Consider the following 21094-nt stretch of genomic DNA (forward strand, 5'->3'; position numbering starts at 1 on the left):
TAGATTTAAAAAAATTATCACTGTGAAAAAGAATGTTTCTTTCAGAAAATAGTTTGTGTGTGTGTGTGGCATACATGTATCCATGCATGCACATGTCCAATGGCTCTATGTCTGCACGCACACATATACATATGTGAACATGATAAACATGCTCGTGACAACTAAATTTTTCTCTAATTTTCAGTCTCCCCCATTCACTTTCAATGACCAGGAGCTCGGATAAATGACTCCTACAATTAAACCGTTTGAAAATGAAATACAAAACCAGTCCTAATTAAAAGAAAACAAGTTGATAAAAAGATTGAATCCAATTTTTGGTGATAATATAGCATAACAAGTGATTTATAAGCTATTTTGTGTAGGCTCGTCATTTTTGACCGGGAACACCACAAGTGTGACTCTGTGTCATTTTGTACAAAATAAAAGCATTTCAAAAGAAATTTCCTGGTTAAACATTAAAGTATACTAGTGTGATCAACAGTGCAATTTATTTTCATATTTTTCTCAATATTGCCAAAATTATTAACAAATAATGCTTTTTTCACTCAAAAACTGAGGTGCATAAGCTCGGATAAATGACTCCTACAATTAAACTGTTTGAAAATTGAATACAAAACCAGTCCTAATTGAAAGAAAGCAAGTTGACAAAAAGATTGAATCCAATTTTTGGGGATAATATAGCATAACGAGGGATTTATAAGCTATTTTGTGTAGGCCTGTCATTTTTGACCGGGAACACCATAGGTGTAACAAGGTGAAAAAAACAACACAAAAAAGTAAAAAATAAATAAATAAAAAATGTGGACAAGTTGTTATAGTCTCTGTGAACAAAGTCACTAAGTTTCAGTTCAATGCGATAACATTAACTAGTATTTTCAGGAAAAAGAAAATCTTCTCCAGTCAAAAATGACATGAACACCACATGAGGGTTAAATGCATGCATGTCATATTTGTTAATGTATTTAATTATTAATTTATTCACGAATCACGATCAGGTAAAGGTGTGATTTTTATGATGCAGGAGTTATAGGCTATGTTTGTAGGTAAAATAATTACTTAATTTTATTGTAACTTATTTTAAATCTTTGATTGGTCATTTTTTCATAACTTTTTTAATGCATATGTTTGATTATATCTAATATTTATTAATGTATTTATTTATTAAGTTATTCACAAATCACAATCAGGTAAAGGAGTAATTTTCTTATGATGCATGAGTTATATGTTTGTAGATAAATTATTTACTTCATTTGATTGTAATTTATTTATTTTAAATCTTTAATTGGCCTTTTTTTACCAACCCTTTTAAAAACGCATACATTTAATTATATCTATTTTTTTTATATATATATATATATATAATTTATTATTTACTGTGTGTGTTGTACCATGTGCAAACAAAGAAACAAATAAGTCGTATGAATGAACATATATGGTATTTTTCGAAGAGAAACAAAACTATCAAAAAAAGAACATTGATTTAATAATAGCACATATAGGCCTATAAATAATTCACTAATATTTAGTACTCTTAAAGTTTTTAGGCCTGTAAAAAAATGACCAAATACAGTATATCCACCTTAATGCGGAAATTAGCCGCTGTATGAAAATAACAAGAATAAAAAGGTGCAGTAAACGGTAAAACTGTTTGCACTACAAACCAATGTGTTCATAATTAAGACAATACATCAAAATAATATAATAAGACAAATCAGTTTGCAATATCAAGCAGGAAAACGAGCTGTTTTGTACTAAAAATAGGCTAGCTGACGCAGATGAGACCAGAAGCCAGACCTATAAGATGTACAATAAATAAGGTGGATAAAATTAATTAAAATAGTTTATCACACTCCTTTAGATGATCGGCAGCACCAAAAAGTGATTTTTTCCAAAATAATGAAAAACGCAATATTTCAATGAATATCTTTCGGACTTTTCTGATTCTTAATGAACTTGTTAATCTTATTGTTATAAATGTTTTTAAGTATAGACAGACAGAAAATCTAGACAAAGTTTTGAGAAAAACAAAAAGGCAGTTTATCCCATAGTACGTTCAAGGTTAGACGTCAATTCACGTAGGCTTATACATTGAGCCCCTTACAAAGCAGTACTTGAAAATAACTGCTACTGCCAGTCGTTTGGCGGCATAGTAACTTTCTACCACAAGATGGCAGTAGAGTTAATATCTGTTTTCAATGAGACATGAAGCTGCTCCGCCGCCAGAGAGCTAAACGTCTGTGAAGGACGATAGTACACTCTTAAAAATAAATGTTCTTGATTGGCATCCATCAGTAGTTCTGTTTAGAACCTTGAACATCCTTGGAAACTTTCAAATGTAGAAAAGGTTCTTTGTAGTCGAAAAAGGTTCTTTACATTTTTAAAATGTTCTTCAAAATGGTTCTTTTAGGAACTGTTCACTGAAAGGTTCTTTGGGGAACCAAAATGGTTGTTCTATGGCATCACTGCAAAAACACCCTTTTGGAACCTTAATTTTAAGAGTGTAGTAGAATTAAACAGCTGTTCAATTAGTAGCCTAGTCAAAAATCCAGTACAAGGGTGAGTACATTATGATGTTTTTCATTTTTTTATATTAAGTTTGGGTATTTACTTCTCAAATTCTTCCCAAGTAAATTCATCTCAATTTATAAAATCAACTCTGTTACAGGACACAAAATGTGATGCAAGCCCTGGTGAAAAAACATAAAACCAGCCTAGGCTGGTTGGCTGGATTTAGCTGGTCAGCAGGCTGGTTTTAGAGGGTTTTTGGCCTCTTTCTGGGGAACCACCAGCTAAAACCAGCCTGACCAGGCTGGGAGACCAGCTAAAACCAGCTACTTCCAGCTCAAAACCAGCTAAGACCAGCCAACCAGACTAGGCTGGTTTTAGGTGGGTTTTTTTTTTCAGCAGGGAGGTCATCCTGTCAGGGTTGATTCAGGCTGAATGTACATTAGTGGAGTTAAAGTTGAAGATCTTAATAAAGAAAAGCCCATTACAAACTGGTTGAAATATTGCCTTTATAATTATTGTCAAAATAGACATCTTACATTAACATTTTAGCAACACGATATCATCTAAATTTTTCATGTAAAATACTTTATACATCACAGATTTTAAAATAAAACTTTGTGCTTTATCATACAAACAGGCACGTTTTTTTAAAATGGCTTTGGTTTGTAAAAAGTTTACAATAAATTACAATCATCAACATCTGCTAGAAAACATTTGGCCATTTTTTGGTCATTGCACATGTAATGTCAGTAGGAAAAAGCCCTCAGCGTGATCATAATTACAAAATATTGCCTTGCAATTAAACAATGCGTTTTGTTTTTAAATAGGAAAACACATCTTGCATAGGCAAAGTAAAAAAAGTAAACAAAAAATGAAAATCAGTCTAAGATACATTAAGCATTAAAACAGCTAAATCAGGTCGTTTTAACATAACTAAAATGGGATCTCTTAAAAGACAAAACTCATGTTTGCAGTCAAAGGTCAGGCTCATCAGTCCGAATTTACCTCTTTTTCATTGTGGATTTGTGGTTCATGTTGTTTGATCCAATTTGAAATGGCTATAAAATTCACAGTGATATTAAAACAGATGATCCACCTCGTCCTCAGTATCCCAGAGGAGTCATTAGAGAGATATTTAAAATAAAGTAGAGACGTTAATCCCGCTTTGATCCGATCTTACAATACATGACCATGGAGACGATCATCGCCGCAAGCTGAGCATGAAAACAGAGAGAGAGAAATAATTTTGAGTTGAAATAAAAAGCATTAGTGTCACAGCACAAACATATCACAAACAAAATTGTTTTAAAAATCCTCGCTTTCATTTTTTGCCTGCATCAAATAACCAGTTAAATCCTGGAAATGGTGCATTTTACGAACGAGAATCCATGAAACATTATTAGACTGTTGTCCAAGACTGCGTTATATAATAAACTCGTTTAAAAATCATAATTAATCAGTTAAATAAATATATGCAATGCAGGTTTATTATATGTGCATCAATTATTTACATGCGTGTGGAGTGTCTTGAACTCCATCTCTGCATATTGTTGTGAGTTTGGGTTACTTATAACATTCATCTAGGAACACAACATGCGCCATTTCATCAGATTTGTAAATCTGTAAGGTAAATCATTTATAAACCTATGCAAACTCAAAAGTTTTTTTTTCGTTTTGATGTTCACATATTCATTAAATTAAGGTGGCTATAGCATTTATGTGGTAAAGATATGGCCAAATATTAAAGATTAAGTGGACATTTGACTTGAATGTTGTTTAGTCTATATTAAACAAGGATTCGATTGTGCAGTGAAGTGTAAAAACAATCGTCAGGGCATTGGCGCCCTCTGCAGGCATTTGTAGTAATGCGTAATTACATTAGCTCTATTGTTTATAATACATTATGTGTTTCAACTACTTTCATTTAACTTTTATTGCCCCATTGCTATTATATACATATTTTAAGTCATTTTAAATGCTACATCCATTCTTATTACCAAAATATAGATATAGATAAATATCTATAAATATAGATATATAATAAAGGGCTCTATGAAATCAGTTTTATTTCCAAATTATTATTTTTTTCCTTTTTCATTTTTCTATACTCTGTTTTAATGGTTAAATTTATTTATTTTTTTTAATCAAAAAGCTTGTCTAGTTAATTGAGTTTTACAGTTTTATTTTTTACCTAATTCTTTCTGGATTCCATTTTAATTGTTCCATTAAATTTTTATAATCAAAAGCATCTCCAAATAATTGATTTTATTAAAAATAAAATGTTCTTAAGTAAAATTGTAGATTTTTTTTTTTTTTTTGCAAGAATTTAGTTGTTTAGATTAATCGATAAATTAGTCAATAGATTAATCAATATAAAATAGTTGTTAGTGGAAGCCCTATACCTTACAATTAGATTATTGGACATTTGACTTAAATGTTGTTTAGTCAGTATTAAACAAGGATTAGATGGCGCAGTGTAAAAACAATCGTCTGGCCGTTGGCGCCCTCTGCAGGCCTTTTTGTAATTTGTAATGTACATTAGCTCTATTGTTTATAATACGTTATGTATTTCAACAGTTTTGTCCAATAAAACCATATGATTTCTTGCCTTTGATTCTTTATTGGAACTTTTTTTTTTGCCTCTGCTATTATATATGTATTTTAAGTCATTTTAAAGGAAAAAAATTATATATATATATATATATATATATATATATAAAATCAGTTTTATTTCCAAATAAATATTTTCTGTTTAAATTTTTCTATACTCTGTTTTAATGGTTACATTTTTTCTATTTAAATCAAAAAGCCTGTCTAATTAAGTTAGTTTTACAGTTTTATTTTTACCAAATTCTTTTCTGGATTCCATTAAATTTGAATAATCAAAATCATCTCCAAATAATTTATTTTATTAAAAATAAAATAAGTAAAATTGTTGATTTTTGAAGAATTTAGTCGTTTAGATTAATCAATAAATTAGTCTATAGATTAATCAATATAAAAATAGTCATTAGTGGCAGCCCTAGATTTATTTATTTTCTTAAAAAGAATAACATTTGCTAACAATTTAACTGAGGGCAATCCAAGGTTTGCTTGTTCATCAGAGAAATTCAGCATTACAACAGTTGCTCACCAATGGATCCGCTGCAGTGAATGGGTGCCGTCAGAATGAGAGTCCAAACAGCTGATAGAAACATCACAATAATCCACAAGTAATCCACATAACTCCAGTCCAATAAATTAACATCTTGTGAAGTGAAAAACTGCATGTTTGTAAGAAACAAATCCATCATTAACACGTTTTTACCTTCAAACTGTTACTTCTGATTAAAATATGAGTTCATTATCTATAATTGTACATAATCCATAATATTTCTCTCCTGATTCAGACAAGATGTCTTTTTGAAGAAAGGAATATTATGGCTAGAGGACTGTTTTAGCTGGAAGCAATGGTTTTTATTAAGGCTTAATGATGGATTTGTTTCTTACAAAGCAGCTTTTCACTTCACAAGATGTTAATTGATGGACTGGAGTGATGTGGATTACTTGTGGATTATTGTGATGTTTTCATCAGCTGTTTGGACTCTCATTCTGACGGCACCCATTCCCTGGTGAGCAAGGGATATGCTAAATTTCTATAAATCTTTTCTGATGAAGTAACAACCTCATCTTGAATTGTTGAGTGAGTACATTTTAAGCAAATGTGTACATCAAACATACTGTACAAAGTGTGCACAATTGATATCTTGGCTTCTAAAATGCGAGCACAATGATTGACAGAAAGAAAGCATGTCTGGTACCTCAAGAGCAGCGATGCCCAATGCTACAGCTATGATGATAACTGAATTATCATCTATTAGCTTCACTAGTGCTGGGAAACAACCTGGCACTTTCTGAGGAAACAAACAAAAAATAGATAAAAGTTTATGATATTTATATGCTATGTGATATAAAAATAAAAACATGCAAACTAGAATTGATTCAAGGAATAAACACGCTAAGAGATGAACTCACCGATAAATAAGCTATGTTCTCAGTGCACACAGGCAGGTTGTTCTCACAGCACTGTTCTGGGTAAGTATTTAAATCGTTCACAAAGGGAGAACCGGCAAAATCTGTATAGTTGTAAAATCCACAGCAATTCAGCTAAAGGAGAGATGGAAAAAGTTTTGACATCAGCTAAATTCAGCCAAATGTACTTGAAGTGATTTTTCTGACCTTGGATGTTAACATACAAATACTCATCTACTTGCTCAAGTGTTGTGGTACACAATTTTAGGATATATAATAATAGCAATTATAATAAAAATCATAGTACAACTACTACTCAAAATAATAATGATAACCTAATAACAATAATAACTCGTATCTCCTTCTTTATGAACTAAATTGTTACAAACCGTGGTCATGGTCGTGTTGAATAGTCCAGTGAGATCCTTATTTTTTCCAAAATCTTTTTTGATGCTTTCCACAACTTCGGTTCCGAACTTATCTATCAGGTTTTCAGCCTGAAATATGCAAATATGGAGGTTTGAGCATGTCTTTGGGTTCAGTACAGACAAAGGAGTATTTTATATATGGTGTGTGCACACTTACCAGAGGCTTAAAGACCAGTAGCACAATCGCTCCAGCGACTTCAGCAATGAACACAATCAGAATAATGACGAAGAACTGAGGAGAAAGAATGACAGTTCAATTAATGAATGAACGATGGAACTACAGTCCACCACAGTATATAGTAATGAAGCCTGTTTCTGCAAGTAAATAAAACATAATAAATGTAATTGTGACTTTTTATCTCACAATTCAGACTTTTTTCCTCACAATTGCAAGTTTACATGCCTTTTTTTGGAATTGTGTGATACAAACTCACAATTGTGAGTTATAAAGTCATTATTGCATGCTATGTCAAAAATAAGTCAAAAAGAAAGTCAGAATTGTGAGATATAAAATCACAATTTTGACTTTTTTCTCAGAATTGTTCAGTCTTTCCCCCCCTCAGAACTGTTATAACTGTTAACAATTATATTTCAAAATTGTGAGATACAAACTTGCATTTCTGAGAAAAAATTGTGGAATTATGTCTCATAATTTAGACTTTATTTTTTCAGAATTGTGAGTTTATCTAGAAAAAGTCAGAACTTTTATCTTGCAGTCTCAACTGCAATTCTGAGGAAATAGTCAGAATGATGAGATATAAATTTGCATTTGTAAGAAAAAAAAGTAAAATGTGAATTGAATTGCAAAATTCAAACTCACATTTGCAAGAAAAAAAGTCCGACTTTATTGCAAGTTTATATCAGTCATTTCTGAAAAAAGTGTGAGTTTATATGTCATAATTTAATTTCTGAAAATTGTGAGTTTTTATCTTACAATTCTGACTTAACTCGCAATTGTAAGTTTATATCTTGCAAGTTGGAGAAAAGGCAGAACTGCAAGATACAAACATTTGCGAGAAAAAAAGTCTGAATTTTTTCTTTAAACTTTAGACTTTATAACTGTCAAATGTGAGTTTATATTATGCAATTCTCAGAAAAATGTCAGAATTGTGAGATACAAACTCGCATTTGCGAGAAAAAAAAGTCAGAATTTTATCTTAGAATTCTGACTTTATAACTCATAATTGTGAATTTATATCATGCAAATCTGAAAAAATTCTCAGAATTGCAAGATACAAACACATTTGCGAGAAAAATCGGGCAATTCAGACTTTATTCGGAGTTTATATCTTGCAGATCTGAGAAAAAAAGTCATAATTGTGAGATACAAACTCCATTTGCAAATTTTTTATCTTGCAATTCTGACTTTGTAACTTTCAACTGCGAGTTTCTATCATGCAATTCTGAGAAATTTACAAGAATTTTTTTCATATCAATCATGAATCAAAATAATCACAATCAACTCGATCAAAAAATCTTAGTTTATTTCTCACAATTTTGACTTAATTCATCATATTTGCAAGTTTATAACTCACAATTGCGAGTTTATATCTTGCAAATCTGATAAAAATAATTTTGGGATACAAACTCCCGTTAGTGAAAAAAAGGTCAGAATTTATAACTCGCAATTTTGACTTTATAACTCACAATTGCGAGTTTATATCATGCAGTTCTGAGAATAAAAGTGAGAACTGCGAGAAACAAACTTGTATGTGGGAGAAAATTTGAGAATTGCAAGATCACATTTGTGACAAAAGAAGAATTTGTTTCTTGAAGTTCTGACTTTATAACTTGCAATTGTGAGTTTATCAATAATTTCTGAAAAAAGTAAAAATTGCAAGTTATCTCAAAATTTTGACTTTGATCTATCTATCTATCTATCTATCTATCTATCTATCTATCTATCTATCTATCTATCTATCTATCTATCTATCTATCTATCTATGACATTTATACAGTACTTCAAATATAAATGAAAAGCTAAACAGTGCAAAAATATATATATTGTTGTATTTTGTTTTATATTTTAATTTCTCTGAAGTACCATTTTTTTTACATTTTAATAATCTAAAGAACCTTTTGTGCAATGAAAATGTTCCATTTAGGTCTCACCATAAAGCACTTTTATTTTAGTTAATCAAAAAATGAAAATTCTGTCATCAGTTACTCAAATTGTTAAATAAAGTTATTTTTGTTTTCTGTGGGCACAAACAGTGTTCTTGTAGCTTCATTTAATTGCCACTGATGTCACATTGATTATGGTACATGTCCTTACAACCTTTCTGGGCCTTGAACGAAGATGAACGGTCTTACAGGTTTGGAACGACATGAGAGTTAGTAATGACAGAATTTTCATTTTTGGGTGAACTACCCCTTTAAGGCTGTTCACACTGTGGGAACCTCATTATGTGTGGTTTCAGTGTGCTGTGACGTACCATCAGCAGCATACACCTGCTCTCTTTGATCGCTCCACAGCAGCCCAGGAAGCCCAAGATGAGCAGCACAGCGCCCACTGCGATGAGGAGGTATCCCACGTTCTGCACCTGCTCCAGCTCACTTGGAGCTCCATCTATATTCTGCAAAAGACCCAGGATAGATCCACTGTCCACCTTCACCCAGATCCCCACACCCAGAATAGCTGCTCCTGCCAGCTGCGCAACAAAAACACAGACAGATTTGATTTAAACATGTGCCATGGAACTCATATCAACAACACCCTAAAAAGATTTTATTAAGCGTGTTTTTATAAGTTTTGTAGCAATACGATTTGCATGCATCCCAGATAAAGCTTCCCAGCTTGTTTGTTTGTTTCTTACTTAGATTTGGAGAAAAGGCAACACTTATCACACTTGGTATTCAATACATAGTGAGAAAATAGCAGCTGAGAACGCAAATGGAAATAGATGTTTTGGAGTGAGATATACTATTTACAGCAGATGCGTCATTGTTTTTATGCAAAACACAGCCGCACAGTCACAGGACATTCAAGCAGGCAAACCTTAGATGACTGACTTTGGTTGCAAATATGCTCTATTTAAAAATCTATTTAAACATTATCAAACAAACATGAGCTTTACTTACAAAGATGATACCATTGAAGAGGAACATCATCGCTTTCAAAAATCCAAAGCAACCCATTTTTATTGGATGGATATGACACCTAAAAAATACAATAAACAAGAATCAACAACATAGAACCATTGCTTGGATGATTTTGTGAGACAAAGTACACTGTAAGGCAAGATGGTGGTTTTGCAGTAGTAAATAATTTAACAACAACTCTCGTTAAACCCAAAACGCTTACCTTACAGGTCAAAACTTCATGCGAACCACACAAACTCTTTAATGAGCTTGAAAAGTAAACCTAAAATATCGTCACACTCCAAGAATACGCCTCATTCTAAGTACCTGAACTCAGCCCTTGCTCAACACTAAGGACTGGTCAACAAATTTAATTCCAACAAGGTGTGTAATTCTAACAAATGCAATACGACGCTCTACAAACATACGCCATATACAGTTCTCTTTAAGGTCAGATCCGTGTTTTAATAGAGATGTGAATAGACCAAAGGACCTGAGCTAATATTTAAAGAGGCTTTGAAGCAGCTTTTTGTGGAGGACACAATGGGGGAGAGACAAAAACCGTTCTTTACTTTTCCACACATGCAGCGAGGTCCAAAAGTCTAAGATAAGAAATAACAAGATTCTGCACTATTCTAGGTCACTGTTCAAAATGCAAGAAAATGACTGACATTGAGTTTGGGATGGTCAGATTTTGGTCCAAACATACGGAAATAAAATAAAAAGTAATGCCGGTATTAAGCGAAAGCTAAATGTTTATTGTGATTTCAAAATAAAAGCTCAAACCCTCACTCTAAGTTTAAGTGTTTTGGTGTCCACATATTTGAGAAAGTTACAGTGAAAGTAGCATTTCTGTTGTTAAGAAATAGCCAAATATCAAAGATTAGGTGGACATTTCAATTAAATATTGTTTAGTCACTATAAAAACAAGGAGTAGATCACTCAATAAGATCGATTACTCAATAACCGAAATAATCGTTAGTTACATAATTTTACACACACACACACACACACACACACACACATAATTTAAATTAATTGTCACATACATGTATACACATACGCTTGTAACTGCAAAAACATTAATTTAATTTAAATTGTCATCTTTATTCGCGTTTGTTTGATTATTAATGCTAGACTGCATTGCGAAAACAATTACCGCCAGTGACTCTATGGAAACAAGGTGAGGGGAATAAAGCACAATATAAAGTCCGGGAGAACAGTCTGCACCTTTCAGAGAGGCTTAACTGTAACCTGATCACCTCTGAACACATTTAACGTCATTTAACAAGCTATACTTCTGCTTATTGTCCACAACATTTGGTGCTGTCAGGTGACGCATCCCTTCCTGCTATGAGCTCAGGTCACTTATTATACCTTTATAGTTCTTTAAATTGGTTTGATCATACCGTCTATAAACCTTAAACGCCACTTGTAACTCGAAATTACGCACTGTTCATACTGAAAGTGCTGCATTTAACCCCAAGTAAAACAGCGCTTCGTAAAAAACTCAAGTTTTTGATCTGAGGTCAGAGTTCGTTTAAGTTTAAGACGAACAGAAGGTTTTGATCGGGTCACTGTCCAAAGACAGATGAGATAAACATTAAAAAACCATCAATAAGGTACTATTGATGCAATGTGTTTCGCAATTACAGACTGACAGTTACTGCCAAATGTGCCAATAACAGTTGAATAGTTATAGCATGACTAGACTTCAAGTCAGCTGAAGTGAACTATAAAATATATTTACATTTTTTTATTCAGCAAGGATGCATTAAATTGATTAAAATTGGCACTAAAGACTATAGTGTTGCAAAAGATTTCTATTTCAAATAGTTCTTGTTGTTCATATTGTTCTTTTGAACTTTCTATTCATCAAAGGATCCTGAAAAAAGTGCCCCAAAAATATTAAACAACAGAATGATTCGAATTGATTTCTGAAGGATCATGTGACGCTAAAGACTTGAGTAATGACGCTAAAAAAGTAGCTTTGCATCACAGAAATAAATTATGTTTTAAAATATATTAGAATAGAAAACAGCTATTTTAAATAGTAATAATATTTCACAATATTACTAAATTTACTGTATTTTTTTAACAGCCTTGGTAAGCATAAGAAACGGTACAAGTCATCTAAACAAACTTAGGATGAGATACTGTCATAATGATTTTAACAACAAAAGGTCAAAAGTCTGGTCAATGTTTATCAGTCTGTTGATTCTTCATGTGTTGAATTGGTCATCTAAAATTCTTCCAAAATAAAACTAAAACCTTTTTGTTTCACAATCTAACAAAATCAGCTGTTTGCTTCCATATGACAGAGATTTAAGTCTCTAAACTATTCTTAACCTGCTCACATGAATATTTAAGAGTCCATTGAGACAAGCATGTTACAAAAAAACAGCGCTATACAAAAGAGCCTTGAGTCTTTGAAATGAAAATGCTTTCTACAGACGTTTGTGGTGCATTTAGCCTGCAGCATACACAGGTATGCATGTTTTCCCTACATGAAAATCATTCACAGGGGTGTGTTAATGTTTACTCTCTGTGTTTTGCATCATTAATCCGGTTTTGGAACCCCTGAAAATCAACAATCAGCTAGCATATCGGGTTTCCTCATTTTGGCATCATTTCAGAGGTAAATCAAAGGCAACAGTGCTTGGCAAAAGCAGATGCAATGAAGATAAAGCAGGCTTTGTGTTGGTCAGCAATGAGAGAGCATGGGACATTGTCTTTCTGAGAACTGTCTGCTTATTTCCGTGAGAGATGGACAATATGTAACCTACATTTGTATTATTTTATAGTAGGAAGCATAATAAATTAGAGACTGTTTCCAATCCATGTCCAGTTAAACATTACTGTTTTAACTTATAATGCACCTCATTTAAAAATACACACTTAGCAAAAATATTAAAACAAGATAAAATCAGTCATTGTATCACAGGATCCCTATTTGAAGTCTAATGGTTTACTTTGACAAAATTACGTATTGATTTGTTCTCAATTGCTCCTGTCATTATTGGGGTTAAGTTAATATTTGCAAGCTTACGTACAAACACTACCATGTGTTACCGTGATTTTCCTTCACTATCATGGTGGTAATACCATAGTATTCTTTAAAATACACTGGACCACAAAACTAGTTAGTAAAGATCATGTTCCATGAAGATATTTTGTGTAATGTCCTACTGTAAATATATCTAAACTTTTTTGATTAGTAATATGCATTTCTAAAAACTTCATTTGGACAACTTTTGACAGGAGTATAGCGTAAATATTAATACTGACAATACTCTTATTCAGCAATAATGCATTCAATTGATCAAAAGTGACAAAAAAGAAATGTATAATCAGTGTTGGGGAAAGTTACTTTTAAAAGTAATGCATTACAATAGAGTTACTTTCTAAAAAAGTAACTAATTACCTTACTTTTACTTTTTATGGAAAGTAATGCGTTACATTACCTTTGCATTGCTTTTAAAATCTGGGCAGTGTTTGCTTGTTTGTTTTTAATATAAAAAGTTATATTTTTTGGCAAATGTAAAAGCCCTTTCACACCAAAAGCCTCAGGCTGAAGGAAAAATAAATTCAGGTCTGTAAAGTAGACCTCAGAAGACAAATTTAAATATTAATTTGATTAAACTGCTTAATAAATATAATGATAAAATCAGTTTTAATATAAGTCTCTTCCTTATTTGAGGAATCACTGGACTACATAAATATATTTAGATTTTTTTTGAGCAAAAGATTGCTTTTGTTAACCAAGGATGCATTAAATTCAAAGAGGCAATAAAGACATTTTTAAGGTTTAAAAATATTTCTGTTTAAAACAAATCTAAATTTAATTTAAAGAACAATTAAATTAAATCGAATTTAAATTAAACGTTTATAAAATTGCTAAAAATTCAGAATTCCAAAGAAAGCCTGAAAAAAGAGAACTTTTTTCATAAATTAGATTAAAGTTAGATTTCATTAAATATAATTATAAAATCAGCTTAAGCCTCTGCTTATTTGAGGATTCACTGGGCTTTATAAATATATTTAGATTTTTTAAATAAATAAATAATACTTTTATTCAGCAAGGATGCATTCAATTGTTCAAAAGTGGCAATAAAGACATTTATAAAGTTTCAAAACGTTTCTGTTTTAAATAAACAGAAATATTTTAATAAATAAAGAGTTCAACACTCTTCGAGAAAAAAACAAAACACAAATTTTAGTTTAATTTTGAGTCATTTTCGCTTATTAGTATGGTTGCATTGGATCATTAAAGGTCAGAGGCAAAGACACTGGTTAATAAAATGGGATTAAATACATAAAAGATATTACTTAACATATTTAATCATTGCAGGTTTGCATCATATTCTGAGTTGCATTTCACTGTTTTAATTCATTTTGAGGAATATTGAATGTGTTTTTTGTAAGTGAGATGAATACATATTTAACCAATAACTGGGGAAAAAGTAACTGGCGAATTCAGATATTTTCTTGTAAATTAAAAAGTAATGTGTTACTTTACTAGTTACTTGAAAAAAAGTAATCTGATTACATAACTCGCGATACTTGTAATGCGTTACCCCCAATACTGTTTATAATGTTACAACATTGCTATTTCAAACTAATGTTGTTCTTTTGAACTTTCTATTCATCAAAGAATCCTGAAAAGTAACATCTTACTCCTGATTTCTCTCAATATGGGGACAGGAGGGTTTTCAGGCAATAACTGGGGAAAATGTATTATTTGGAAAAGTAACTCAGATATTTTCTTGTCAATTAAAAAGCAATGCGTTACTTTACTAGTTACTTGAAAAAAGTAATCTGATCACGTAAATGAAATCACGTTAGTTGTAATGCGTTACCCCAACACTGTTTATAATGTTTAATGTTACAAAAGGTTTCTATTTTCAACAGCAAATCAGCATATTAGAATGATTTCTAAAGGATCACACGACTGAAAACTGCGGTAATGTTGCTGAAAATTCATGCATCACAGGAATAAATTACATTTAAAAAAAAACATTCACATAAAACCTGTTATTTCGAATTGCAATAATATATTTCACAATAGCATTTTGACCAAATAAATGCAGCCTTGGTGAGCATACGAGACTTCTTTCAAAAACATATCAATGCCATACCGACGCCAAAACTTTAAACGAATCTGTGTACAGTATATCAGAGTAGCCTACCATGGTTTTTTGACAGAAGTGTTTCAAAAGGGAAGTTGACATTGTTTGTAAGGAAAATGTGAGCGACAACCACCGTAGAAGTGATGCAGCGTTAATTACAGTCACACTCAGGCTTTGCATAACAATGACTCAGGACAAGCGAGGAAAAAAAAAAACATCAAAACAGCACGAGTCTCTCCTGAGATCTCCGAGCGGACACCGTCCTGAAGCTGCGAACATCGCACGAGCACACCTTCCTCACAAACATTACACATTAAGAGCTGTTCAAAACACTTATTAAACAACAGCCTGGATGAGCAAGCACAATTATATGCACTGATATTTACAGTGGGCTTCAAAGCACATGTTTAAGTTCTTTACCTCAAGATATTTTTACGATATATAGCCTAGAGTAGCTTTAGTAAGGAGAATCTCTTACCTTTAGTCAAATGTTTGAGGTTTGCTAATTCGGTAAATCCCTGAGTAAGTGACTGACTGACTATCAATTAGGCGAAGAGCGGTTATTCGCGGCTTCTGTTTTCTCTCTTCTCTGTTCTGTTGCTCATGTGAAGATGGTTTTTACAGAGAGGAGGGATGAAGCGAACAGGTGGGAGTGACACACCACTCCTCCTCCTCTCTAGAGAGGGAGAGAGTGGGTGTAATGCATCTGTAGTCACGGAGACTCGTGAAATCACCTGGGTTTAATTCTCGGAGGCGCCTGATCAACACAACTAACTTTGTGACAAATGGAAAATGTGTTGGCAGACACAAAGCAAAATATTAGGAGGGATATATTTAGGCTATTTTGTACTAATGCTTGGTTATGAGTAGGAGTGTAATTATGGATTAGGAAAAAGATCTAGGAGGAAATTATGACACCACACGAAAGCAACAAAAGATTCATGCAAACAATAAAACTGAGGTCATAATTCTGGATCACAAGACAAGAAAGTCAAGAACATGAAACCGCAATAGACAACTGGAACAAAGGAAACGAAAGTCTGATGTTGGACAAAACAATTAGCAATCAAAAAAGTAATTTAAAAACTATACAATTAAATTGATTTAAAATAAAAAAGAAAATTCATAAAATTGCTCAAAATTCCAAAGAAATCCTGAAATATAGAAAGAGCTTGTTTCCTATTTATATATAGGCTACATTAGATTAAAAAGTTCATTAAATATGATGATAAAATCAGTTTAAGCTCTTCTTTATTTAAGGAATCACTGGACTATAGAATAAAAAAAGACAAGTTTATAAAATTGCTAAAAATTCAGAATTCCAAAGAAAGCCTGAAAAAAGATACTTTTTCATAAATTAGATTGAACAGTTCATTAAATATAATTATAAAATCAGTTTAAGCCTCTTCCTTATTTGAGGAATCACTGGACTATATAAATATGTTTTTGGAAGGAAGGAAATGAATGCTTTTGATCAGCAAGGATTCATTATTCATTAAATGAATAATGGCAATTATTATTCATTATTCATATGGCAATAAAGACATTTATAAGGTTTCAAAACAAACACTGTTCTTTTGAGATGAATATGTATCACTATCAATATGTTAATTAAAAAACAAAAAAAAGCTAATTAAATTTAATTTAATTAAAATTAAAAAAAGAAAGTTTATAAAATTGCAAAAAATTCAGAATTCCAAAGAAAGCCTGAAAAAAAGATACTTTTATTTCATAAATTATATTAAACAGTTCCTTAAAAATAAAGATAAAATCAGTTTAAGCCTCTTCCTTATTTGAGGAATCACTGGACTATATAAATATATTTAGATTTTTTTTTTTTTTTTTTTGGGAAGGAAATTAATGCTTTTGTTCAGCAAGGATTCATTAATCATTAAATGAATAATGGCAATTATTATTTATTATTCATGTGGCAATACAGACATTTATAAGGTTTCAAAACAAACACTGGTCTTTTGAGATACATATGTATCACCGTTAATTAAAAAAAAAAAAAAAATTAAATTAAACTGAATTAAAATGAAAAAAGAGAGTTTATAAAATTGATCTAAATTCCCAAACAAAAAGTCTGAAAAAAGATAGAACTTTTTATATATATATATATATACTTTTTTTTTTAAAGAAATTAATAATGCATTAAATTGATCGAAAGTGCCAATAAAGACATTAAGTTTTAAAACATTTCTGTTTTAAATAAATACTGTTCTTTTGAGAAGGAAATGCATCACTATTAATAAAAAAAAAACATTGAATTAAAATAAAAAAGAAAGTTAATAAAATTGATCAAAATTCAGAATTCCCAAACAAAAAGCCTGAAAAAAAAAAGTTATATATATATATATTATTTATATATATAACAATGCATCCAAGATGTAGGTTACTTTGTTTAGTCAGAAAAACACAAACGAAGATTTTTAACGAAAACCGGTGCAGTCTGCCAGCCTTATCATTGACCTGGATGGGCACCAGACCTTTAAAAGTAAACAAAAACATGCACAGACAAATCCAAATTACACCCCGCGGCTCGTGACGATACATTGATGTCTTAAGACACGAAACGATCGGTTTTTGTGAGAAACTGAACAATATTTATATCATTTTTTACCTTTGATACACAGCCACGTCCATCTGTCATGTGCATCAGTCACGTCACATTAGCACGCGCTCTAGCGTAGAATACGCAAACGTCGTAAGGGGAAATCAGTGAAAAGTCCCGGATGAGTTTGCGCAAACTAACGTAATCTTTTAGCTTTAAATCGGTTTAAACAATCAGGATACGCGCAAGTAATTACCATTTTGAATAGCCGCTATACCCACAATCTCTGTGCACTGTGTAAACAATGAGTGTCGTATACACACGACAGATCGCTTCCGGCGTTTGCGTATTCTACGCCAGAGTGCGTGCTCATTTGACGTGACTGATGCCAAACTCGTGCTCATGACAGATGGACGTGGCTGTGTATCAAAGGTAAAAAATGATATAAATACTGTTCAGTTTCTCACAAAAACCGATCGTTTCGTGTCTTAGGATATCAATGTATCATCACGAGCCGCGGGGTGTAATTTGGATTTGTCTGTGCATGTTTTTGTTTACTTTTAAAGGTCTGGTGCCCATCCAGGTCAATGATAAGGCTGGTAGACTGCACCGGTTTTCGTTAAAAATCTTCGTTTGTGTTTTTCTGAGGAAATAAAGTCACCTACATCTTGGATGCATTGGGGGTAAGCAGATAAACATCAAATTTTCATTTTTGGGTGAACTATCCCTTTAAAAGGCAATAAAGACATTTATAGAGTTTAAAAACCTTTCTTTTGAGAAGAAAATGCATCACCATTAATTAAAAAAGAAAAACAAAAAGTTCATAAAATAGTTCAAAATTCCAAAGAAAGCCTGAAAAAAGATAGAATGTATTAGTTAAGTTAAACAGACCTCAGATTAAACAGTTAAATAATTCAACATCCAAAATCTCAAAAAAAAAAAAAGTTCCAAAGTGAAAAAGTTATGGAAGGAAAGAGATCACATAAAAAGCTTGTTCAATAAAAGTTGAAAGGGTTAGAACCTTTAACATCCATTGGACATTTTCATTCAAAAGGTTTTTTTAGACTATGAAAAAGTTTTTCACAGTAAGAAATGAAATGTTTATCTGTTTTTTTTTTCTGGATCGCTATGAAAAACCCTCTTTCTGTAACCTTTATTTTTAAGAGTGTAGGCAGTCAATGCAGGTAGAAACCGTGGATTATTAAAAGAAACAATGACGTCAGTGTTCCACCTGCAGACAAACCGGCATTTTCCCAACCTCAACCAGCCAATTAAACAGGCAGCCGTCACTGTTCCTGACAGTCTTAGACAAAACTCAAGGCCTCATGTGCAGTTATGACTCAACCGCCTCACATAACACTTCAAACAAGGTCATTGTGCTTTCAGTCGCCGTTTTAATGCATCTATCCAGAACCACTGCACAGAATCCTTCTGTACTTAATCAAATGTTTTCCAGGAACTTTGAAAAATGTAGGAACTATATAAATGTACAAAGGATTAAAACAAGACATTTACATAAAAAACTAACAAAAAAAAATTCAAATGAACACGACATAAGGGGAACTTTTTTTTTACCTGAGAGTTGAAGTATTCAATAACACTTCCCTGTGAGCCATTCTCATGAATTCAGCATTCAAGCATTACAGGCTTCCCGCCTCTCATGGACTAAGATGCATAAACAACTATTACAGAAGGTTCAAATGCTCACTGATACTCGTGCCAGGGGGTTAAAACTTTTTTAATTTAAAGATCAGGGTAAATTTAACTTATTTTGTCTTCTAGGAAACACGTAAGACCCTAAAGGGCAGTACTAAATGAAAAAAAAATAAAAAAAAAAAAATTAGGCAAAATATGAAAAATGTTCAAAAGTTTTCACCCCTGGCTTTTAATGCATCAGTGAGCATTTAACCTTCTGTAATAGTTGCATATGAGTCTCTCAGTTGTCCTCAGTGTGAAAAGATGGATCTCAAAACCATACAGTCATTGTTGGAAAGGGTTCAAATACACAAAAATGCTGAAAAACCAAAGAATTTGTGGGACCTAAAGGATTTTTCTGAAGAACAGCAGGCAGTTTAACTGTTCAGGACAAACAAGGGACTCATGAACAACTGTCACTAAACAAAAAAACAAAAAAATTAACAGCTGTGGATCATTCAGGTAACGACACAGTAGTAAGAATCAAGTGTTTGTAAACTTTTGAACAGTGTAATTTTTATAAATTCATTTTGACATCTTTTATCTGAAATATCTTATTCAGGTCAGTACTAATTAAACAATAACATGCTTTTTATATGTTAAGTCATATTTTGGTAAAATAAACATTTTGCAGAGTCTGAAAGGGGGATGTAAACTTTTGACCTCAACTGTATATACACATTTTTTAGATAAATGCATTGGTCTTATAGGCTGCTTCCATGGACACGATTTTCTTGTTTTATTGCACATATTCTGATTGATTGTGTGTATGTTGTGTTTTTGCAATGTTTACATGTAGACATTTGAACTAAAATAGCTACAGGTGAAATATGACCGTTGACTTAGTAATGAACCGAAAGAGAAAAATGCACGAGGAAAGGTTGATATTATAAACACCACCAACTAAGAATCCACAAATGTAAGCATTCATATGATAAAAAATAAACTGGTAACACTTAAAGGGATAGCTGACACAAAAACTAAAAATTCATTTTTTTAATTTAATGGATGTCAATGGAGAGAAGGTTTTAATACGCTGAATAAACAGCTTTTTAGAGGAAACATCTTATTTAATAAAGCAACAGCCGATCTGCTAATCATTCCTATGGGATCCATAAACAGTCATTGAGTGTTGCATAACTGACTGAAATTCAATGAGGTCAAGGCTGTAATGTGATTGGCTATTAAGGGACACTTGATCCAAGTTAGCCGTTACACTTTTCTCCAACAGTAAGTAATACAAATAGTAAGGCAATCTCTGCTTCAGGCTTATTTAAAAACTACATGGTATGTTTGTTGAAGCAGGTTTAGAACTAAACTCTGCAGGGCTGTGGCCCTCCAGGAACTAAATTTAATACCTGTGTTTTAAAGGAACAGTTCACCCCCCCAAAAAATGCTGAAAAATTACTATCAGGCCATCCAAAGTATCCAGTTTATTTTTTTCATCAGAACAGTTCTGGAAAAATTTAGCACTTTTTATCACTTGCTCACCATTGGATCCTCTGCAGTGAATGGGTGCCGTCAGAATAAAGTCCAAACATGATAAAAAAACATCACAATAACCCACAAGTAATTCACTCCAGGTCATCAATTAATGTCTTGTAAAGCCAAAAGCAGCATGTTTGTAAGAAACAAATCCATCAGTAAGATGTTTTTAACTTCAAATCATTGCTTTTGGCTACTATACA

The 21094-nt window shown here is 32.1% G+C and overlaps 1 protein-coding gene across 1 annotated transcript; it reads right to left on the reverse strand.

Moving 5' to 3' along the window:
* Positions 1–3000: 3000 nt before the first annotated feature.
* On the reverse strand, positions 3001–15791 carry tspan34b (tetraspanin 34b). Its single transcript, XM_073848818.1, has 8 exons — positions 15636–15791; positions 10029–10107; positions 9383–9598; positions 7105–7179; positions 6909–7016; positions 6523–6654; positions 6309–6401; positions 3001–3722 (listed from the first exon to the last, which is right to left on the reverse strand). Exons 2-8 carry the CDS (start codon positions 10083–10085, stop codon positions 3663–3665), a joined length of 741 nt encoding a protein of 246 aa, XP_073704919.1. The 5' UTR covers positions 10086–10107; positions 15636–15791; the 3' UTR covers positions 3001–3662.
* Positions 15792–21094: the final 5303 nt, after the last annotated feature.

The sequence above is a fragment of the Garra rufa genome, chromosome 1 (assembly GCF_049309525.1).
Source record: "Garra rufa chromosome 1, GarRuf1.0, whole genome shotgun sequence".
Taxonomy (NCBI): domain Eukaryota; kingdom Metazoa; phylum Chordata; class Actinopteri; order Cypriniformes; family Cyprinidae; genus Garra; species Garra rufa.